This window comes from Macadamia integrifolia, unplaced genomic scaffold (assembly GCF_013358625.1).
Source record: "Macadamia integrifolia cultivar HAES 741 unplaced genomic scaffold, SCU_Mint_v3 scaffold773, whole genome shotgun sequence".
Taxonomy (NCBI): Eukaryota; Viridiplantae; Streptophyta; class Magnoliopsida; order Proteales; family Proteaceae; genus Macadamia; species Macadamia integrifolia.
In genome coordinates, this window is record NW_024870536.1 from 116,264 (window position 1) to 124,832 (window position 8,569).

At 37.1% G+C, this 8,569-nt stretch overlaps 1 protein-coding gene across 2 annotated transcripts in view; it reads right to left on the reverse strand.

Annotated features, from left to right (window-relative positions):
• The window catches only part of LOC122069946, a 5,513-nt gene extending 1,987 nt beyond the window's left edge, over window positions 1-3,526 (reverse strand). Inside the window, exons 1-7 of one of the 2 annotated variants that reach the window (XM_042634034.1) lie at window positions 3,345-3,526; window positions 3,135-3,217; window positions 1,618-1,711; window positions 1,401-1,487; window positions 1,030-1,239; window positions 164-325; window positions 23-76 (exon numbers count right to left, since the gene is read on the reverse strand). In XM_042634034.1, coding sequence (XP_042489968.1) covers window positions 23-76; window positions 164-325; window positions 1,030-1,239; window positions 1,401-1,487; window positions 1,618-1,711; window positions 3,135-3,217; window positions 3,345-3,503 — 849 coding nt within the window. In that variant the 5' untranslated portion in view covers window positions 3,504-3,526. Of the gene's footprint in view, window positions 1-22; window positions 77-163; window positions 326-1,029; window positions 1,240-1,400; window positions 1,488-1,617; window positions 1,712-3,134; window positions 3,221-3,344 lie in introns of both variants that reach the window. The other variant, XM_042634033.1, reaches the window with a different exon arrangement.
• Window positions 3,527-8,569: the final 5,043 nt, after the last annotated feature.

Genomic DNA, 8,569 nt, shown 5'->3' on the forward strand with positions numbered 1-8,569 from the left:
GGGGGGGGGGGGGGGAACTTACAGTCCAGAATGTGAATAATCTAGTGCGATTGTCTTGATACAAGTCTGGATTTACCTGTTGATCAAATGGTACATCAAGTAGTACTCTTCTCTAGTAAATTGATAAAATAGTAAGAGAATTAAATGAATGATTTAGGCTTACCATCCATCCTGCTTGTATGTTGTTGAGATAATCATAAGGACCATTTTGAACCCAAAGCTGTGCAGTACTGAACTGACCGCCTTTTACGGGTGGATTGTATATATTGATGTTTGCAGAAACTCCACGTAGTGGGTTAGAGTGGTCAATTTTGATGCTCACTCTCTGGACAACAGTATCATCAGTTCATGGTAGTCTTGGTTTAAACTTTTAAAACACAATAACATCAAAGATTATAGGACCAGGTTTCCCTAAAGCAATGGTGAACAAGAACTCTTTCACCGTGGCCCATCTAGGTCACTAAAGGGGGGTGGGGGTGAGTGGGTATCTATCGACCTTTTGTCACCACATTGTGAAGGAAAACTTCTTCCAAGATGATATACAATCGTTTGGGGAGGGTTTCTCACACTGACATGCTGATGGTATTTTTTTTTTTTCTTGGGGGAGGGGGGATATCTTCTATCCTATAGTAATTATGGCATGGAAAAAATTTTTATTCAGTGAATGGTCACATGGTCAGGAAGGAGAGAGAGTACCAATGCTAGACCCACATAGTCAAGATGTAAGCAGGCTTGAAAGCATCCCCAAGCTCTTGGTGTTGGTATCTTTTTCCCCTTGTCATTTTTGGGGCATACATTAATACATCGCTACAAGCTTAACTCACTATAGACATACGTATATATGGGAAAGAGAACCTTGTTTGCTTGTGTGGCATTGTGCCAGTGCGTAGGGGGACATTGCGATCTTAAGGGCTGCGTGTAAGCGTGGGGAAGCTAGATGGCCAAAGTTCCTTCTTCCTCTATACATGTGTGTATATATATTGGTCAGATTTGAAGGCCTTACAATTTGTGAAGTCAAGTCACACTTACATGTTGTCCAGGGAAGGAAGGAGTTGGTGGAGCGAAGCTGGTAGAGAATTTTCTTGAGAAAGATTTAGCCCTTATAAGATCTTCTTTTGAAGTCCTGCGAATAAGGACTGTTCCCAGCGGGCATTTTTTACCCTTCAATTTAATGTGCAATTGTTTGGCTCCTGACGAAGTTTCCTTTGCGTCTCTTCTTGGAAAGTAACTGGGTTTCAACTACAGAGAAAATACAATTGCACAACCATAATCAAATTGAAATTGAGAATCCATACCAAAGTTAAATAATTTAACAGTTAGTACAGTAGTTTTTAATATATATATTTTTTTTTTCCGAAACAAGAGTAGAAAATTCTCTAGGTGGGGGAAAAATAAATTACCTGAATTTTATGATTTTTGAGCAAAGGATGATCAAAAGCAGGTTGCTTATAAATATTGACGCAATCAAGGATATCACCTTCTTTAGTCTGTAAGTCCAGGGAATAAAAAAAGGTATATGAAAATTTTGATTCATTGTCAAGTTCCATTTACACAATAAGGTAACAAACCCATAAACTCATATCCGAATAATGAGGTTTGAGTGAAGAAATATCATACTATAAAGGTCTTGGTAGGAGGCTTATTGAGAACCCTGAGCTGTCTTTCCAACTCCAAATCTTCTTCTTCTGATATACCAGTTCTTCCTGCATTGCTTTTCAAAACAAAAGGTGTGACAGTGAGAGAGAAAAAAAACCTGATGATTCCCCTCAAAGACTGTTGGAATCACTAATAAACACTTAGTGCATGTTTGGCTAAAATCCTGATTATCAAATTCTAATGGGATTTCAGAATCCTGCTTTGATGCTGTCAAAGTAGAATATTTTGAGAATCTCCATTATGGGCATAAGAAGTTGCCAGCCAGATTCTTGAGTTTTAATCCCTGATGAGCACTAGAAGCCCCAGTAGCTCGAGCTAGTGCCCCTCACTCTCGTACAGGTGTGCACCCCCCCACCCAAACCCCAATATTTTTTTTTGGGTCAAGGAGCAACCCTATTTTCAATGGCTCCTAATTTAGGGCTTTGAAGAAAGAAGTAGAAGCCAAACATACCCCATAAAAATGAATAATCAATGTGGACAGATTTTATTTTCTTGGTTTGGTATATTTTTTCCTCCAAAATGGTTATTGGGTCTGTTGTCTTTGTATGGTTCTTTCTATTCATATAGTTTCCTTCTCTTCACTATTTCCTTCTTCAATGCTGATGACCACTTCTTTTTGTTTAGATGGTGGAACTCTTGGAACAGTGCCAAGGGTATTTCAGACTTTATACAATAAAGAAAGTAATTATGTGATCACAGTGGTGGGATTCTGAAGTGAAAATTTTCATTACTACGTTCCTTCTTTCGGAACTATTTTTCCTTGTTTGCTTGGATAGAAATCCCCATTTAATTTTGGTAGTTGCAATACTTCAATTTATAAGATTTTAGGTTTAGGCTTAAGATTCAGGCTTTTGATATATAAATATAGGGAGAAAAAACATTATTAGGTCCTGTGGCAATTGCATCAGTGCCTGGGCTCATGCTAATGTATGCACAAACATCCAATCAGAGAGGTAGGGTGTCTTTGGATGATGTCCTATGCCCGACTCAATCGGATAGTATTCTTTTGTCCATAAATATGAGTTTGACCTTAGGCCTCAAACCAATCCCAACCCATACAGCCCATTATTGGATGTGTGGTTTGCTTTGTAAAGAATTCTGATAAAGGTTACCAAAGTAAGTGGACTGACACCATTGTCATCGATAACACAATATCCAACATTGGTGATTTCATACAATAAAGGACTTCACAAACATTTCACTGATGGATACTATTATAAATTAAAGTTTATAGCATGTTTGTGATTTCAAGCCATGTTTTGCCTATTATACATATTATAATAGGGATCGAGCTTTAATGTAATTTGTTCGTATATCTTCAAACAGATAAATTTATTAATAACATATTATATAAATGAAATGGGTTGCTGCGCTAATCTTCCCAAGGATTAGACGAGGTGCGCATAAGCTGGTCTGGACACTTAAGTTAACAAAAAAAAGATTTAATAGAAAAAAAAAGGACGGAAGAGAAAGCATACCTGGATTTTGTCATTTTTGAGATGGAATAATCATAAGCAGGTTGTGGGCAATTATCAGGACAATCAAAGACACCAGCAACTTCCTTCTATGAATAAGAACCAATATGAGATCATTGCAGTTGTCAATCCATTCCCCATATATTTAAAACCTTATTGCTTAAATGATTTTCAAAGAGTCATAATATTTTATAGTGTAGTAGAATGTTGTACCTGAGAGGTCTTCCTCACATGAAATTTATTGAGAATCCTGAGCTGTTTGACCATCCCTAAACCTTCATTTCCTCTATCTTCCAGTACTGCATGGGTGCTCAAAACAAGAGTAAAAAATGCCAAACACAATCTAAGAACATCTTGCATTGTAAGCGCCATGAAGCAAATACGGTTCTCTTTTTATCCCTATCTTCATCTCTCAATGGACCATTTATATGCCTGGAAAAAGATGAAGCATTAATGGATTATTGAATATGGATATTTATAATTAATGCAGTCCAGAAAAGGGAAAAAACTTGTAACTAATCCTTGTTTGAACTTTCTAACTGATCATAAATAATAAGACAAGTGTAGATTTTCGTTTGGGAGTTGGTTGGAGTTAGGATGTTGTGTAGAAGATGATAACTCTCTCTCTCTCTCTCTCTCTCTCTCAACCTTGCATCCTCTTTGTGAGTAGATCCACATCCCAAAAAAAAAAAAAAAACCAAAGAACGGAGAACAATCGAAGCATTTTTAAAATGTTCGACGGTGATCGATGATGGCATCACAGAGTATCAGCCAATATGGATCGGCCTTCCCAAAGAGGAAACCGCATATTCCTTACCCCGTTGATTCAGCCATCTACCATCTCTCAACCTACATATACATGGCAAGTAAGGTGGCTGTAATCAAGAGATTCTATATTCCTTTGATACAACCATCTACCATATCTCACTCCCATATTCATGGTAAGTGAGGTGGCTGTAATCTAAGATACAGCCATGCTGCTTATCTCTTCTCTCCACACATATGGTTGGTGTGGATACACACAACTATCTACCATATACATTCACCATGGTTATGGCAGGAATGATATCCTACCATTGCAAAACCATAACATATGGCAAGTCTATATTCTATAGATGGTATGTGGATATCCTGAATTTCTCCTAAGTCAGTATTCTCATGTGTATAAATATGTTCTATATCAATGAAGGTTTTTAAAGCATTCATTCACAACTTACCGTTCTAGCATGGTATCAAGAGCCAGACACGACTGAAGCAAAAGACATTTTTTTTGTTTTTCTTTGAAGGGCTCCAATGAGCCAGTGTGATTGATCCCTCTCTCTCCCTTGTTGATACTCTTCACAACAAGTAACTCTCTTTACTATGGCCTCCATCAACACCCCACCCCACTCCCCACTCCCCACTCCCCACCTCCTCAAACTCATCACCAAACTCATCCCCTTAATACCAATGGAACCGTCCCTCTTCAGCTTACCCTTGCAACCACCAACATCACCACCCTCTCCCACATACCATCTCACGAATTCCTTTCAATTAAGCTGGAACCCAAAAATTATTTATTTTGGAAGACACAAATAACCCCCTTTCTTGAAGGACAAAACCTATTTGGCTATCTCAATGGAACCATTCCATGCCTCCCTGACCCTGTGGCTGTCATTAATTGGTGCAGACAAGACAATGCCCTCAAGAGCCTGCTTATTGCATCCCTTAGTGAAGAGGCCTTTCCTCTTGTAGGGATCCTTTTTTTTTTTTTTTTTTTTTTGCAATAATATTGTTTCGGTGTCACCATAAGAAATAGGCAGTTATAGCCACTATACTTAAAAACCAAGTCCGATCAAAATTCGACAAACTATCATGTTTGAAAAAAATATTTGACTATATCAGTAAGAGAAGGCACATGAAGGTTTTTAGGTCTTAATCTAAGCAGACTAATAGCCCAAATTATGTCTACAAACTCACAGAAGAATAAAAGGTAAAAGATAGGTTCCCCAAATTATGTCTACAAACTCACAGAAGAATAAAAGGTAAAAGATAGGTTCCGACTCCTTGTCACAAAAAATGCAGGTAGTCTCAATATTTAACCACTTTCCTATGATTTCTCTAATAGGAGTATCATTAAGCAAGATACGTCAACTATATATATATATATATAAATATATTTATATATAAGCTAGCGAGATGTAATGAAATTAGGAATGCTAGCAAATATGGATCTTACAATTAGGACAATTGAATCGTTACCCTTCATTTGTTGAAATGTTGTACAATACTTATACAACGTTAGTGTACATAATCAAAGCTTATACCAACTCTGAACCTGACATGGCAGCTTTACTCAAATAAAAACTCTCTCTCTCTCTCTCTCTCTCATATCTCACGCCACAGCAGTGTTTTTCACTTTGTTAAGGATGTTCAAAGACGAGCTTCCTGAGGACCTCCTGCAATTTTTGGAACGAGATGAAGCTGCCGTCGTCCTCGTCAAACACCTTGAAGGCTTCCCTTCGAAATTTTTGCTCTAAAATTCTCTCCACTTGCCTTCTCACAGTATCGTGCGCCATAGGTGCTAACTGGTAACCATTCCATTATCCCCTTCAACGTGGCTTTCCATCCCTCGGCCAGTGACTCGTCCCCCGATGACCCTGACTCGCCGCCTTCCCCATTCTTCCTCCACCTGTTCCTCAACTGCGACCTCACCGACGTCTTCAAACTTGTCGGTAACATCTGATAAAGAAAAGTGGCATCAACAACATTAGGAGAAGAGAGAGAGAGAGAGAGAGAGAGAGAGAGAGATAGAGAGAGAGAAGGGTGCAATCGCAGACTCAAACACGGAAAGATAAGAAATAAGAAACCAAAGTAATTGACAAATGGCTGAAACATAAAAATACATCCAACTCTACACCTCCATCCGCATGTTGCCCCCTTCTCTCTCTCTCTCTCTCTCTAGGAAAAAGCGACTGCTCTCCTCCCAAGTCCCACCACAAACCAAACCCATCCACCATGTTAACATAAAAAAATAAAAAAAAAAAAAAAAAAAAATAAAAAAAAAAAAAATCTGATAAAGGCTTTCTCTCTCATCATTTTTGATAGAGCACATTGAGTTCAGGTATCGTAACGCGAAACTGGAACCACCAAGCGTTGACAGTGGCACCACCTGTATTCCTTTGTTCTTCTTCCCATTTACACCGAATAAATAGTAGTGATTCTCCTGGAACCGGATACCAAATCCAATTGAGGCATTCTCCATCGGGTTCGACTCCCAACTCAAGAACCGGATTAAAGTCTGTTTGGGAGATTTTCCAAGGGGCCTGAATTTGCTGTCAGAAAGCAGACAGTTTTGGAAATTTTAAGACTTTAAAACACGTTGTGCCATGTTAAGGAGGCTAAAGGTTATTAACTAGTCTAGGAATCTCCTTCACATTTCTCTCCTTTCGGAACAACATCCCCATTGTGGCCCCACACATTGTGGGGATATGCTCTGATACCATTTGTAGCACCTTGGCCCCATTAACCTTGCACAATATTGTCCTCTTTGGCCCGTGGGCCTTAAGACTTTAAAACGTGTTGTGCTATGTTAAGGAACCTGGAGGTTATTAACTAGTCCAAGAATCTTTCTCTAGGCGATGTGGGACTAAAGTATGCACACTCTCATCGATCTCCCAAACCCCTAGCCGTATTCTTGGTGGGGACACCTCACCAATCTCCTAGGCGGGTCTGTACTGTATTCTTAGGTCATTACACTTCTCCCCTTTCCACCTAATTCAAAATTCAAAATTCAAAATTTAAAATTTAAAAAAGACACACTCATAAGCTATAAAAAACTTAGATAAATAAGTTAAATAATTATGGTGCATAAGAGAGTTGAACCTAGTACCTCCCACTTGTAAACCTAGTTCCATTCCAACAGGCTACAACTTCATATGTACAAATATTTACATATGTATTATTAAACATAGTACTTTATTTTTATTTCAAATTATGATCGTTGACTAAATAATGAATTTGAAAATGATAGCCTAGTATAATTACCATTATACCCCTAAGGTGAAATTCTCGTTTTAACACTACAGTTATAACTAAGGATTTCTGAAATCTGGGGTTTTACATCAAAGTAAATGTTGCGACTTCTGGACTTAGTGTCTGGTGGGATAGGAAGACAAAAAAAATTATTAAATAAATAATAAAAATTCTCTATTTCTACATAAATCACTAAACCAAATAGAAGGTAGTTAAGAAGAATATGATACACAAATATTTAAGGGCTTGAATTAGTACATATGATCACTTAACAAAAAAATTAAAATAAATGAATAAATCACCGACACTTTTAGGATTTCTAAAAATAACAAAACCAATTAACAACATGTAAAACATTTTACTTTGGTTATCAGGATAGTATCCTTAGAGAGTTGGGCTAAGAGTTTTTGTAAGATGAATGGCCTTTAGTAATGTTTGAGCATAGGAAATTTTTTATACTATTTAGATTTGAAAGATTTAGAGTTAAATATAGCTCTCTTTGTCAAATGTTTATGGATGTCTAAAGAATATGAAAATCCCTTAACAATACATCCATAGCATGGGAGTTTAGTGATGCAATAGAGGTTCATATAGGAAAATATTGATGAGTCAAGAGAAAATAAACTCAGATTGTAGGTACATATAATATATCTTGAACCAGAGTATATTTTCTGTGCTATTTGGGGATATTTGAGAATATTATGACTTTGGGGTTTTAGTAGATAGTTGGACGACACTAGAGGATGCCATGGTTTTTCTAGCATTTGTTAAAGTAAATCAATAAATAAAAAGATAAATAATTTTTGGATGGATTCTATGATAGAGTGGTCATTTTGCCCTTGCGAAGAATGACTAAATAGTTATTAAGGACGTCTGGATTCTTTATTATTACTTGTTTTGGTTCCAAAGAGTCTCTTAGTGATTTAATGTGCTCATTTAGGAACTTCAGTGTGTGGAAAGTTTTTTCTGTATCCCGTGTTGTCATGGAGAGAAAAACACTTTGGTTTGAAATGGTGTAAGACCTGATATAAGGGAATTGGGTATTTCATGAATGTATTCTTAAGATTCAATTCCTAAAATAAAAGAGTGGATGCTACTCTTATATGATCGGATAAATACAAGTTCATGAGTTTGTTAAAACTATAGCTCCTACCTAAAGGGGATAGATGAAAATTTTATCAGTCCTTGATAGATCGAAACTACATACCCAAAATGAGAAATATTAATGATATTGGAGTAGTGTGTACAAGGTTGGAGAATATTCATTGTGCATGAAATTTTTAGTTTAAAGCATTATTGAGATGTACTTATCATGCATTAAGGATAGATGGGACTCTGAGATACGGTGATTGAAATTATGTGCTAGATAAGGCTGAGTTGGAGCAGGAAATTTTGGATGAGGTTCATCGTACTCCTTATACAGT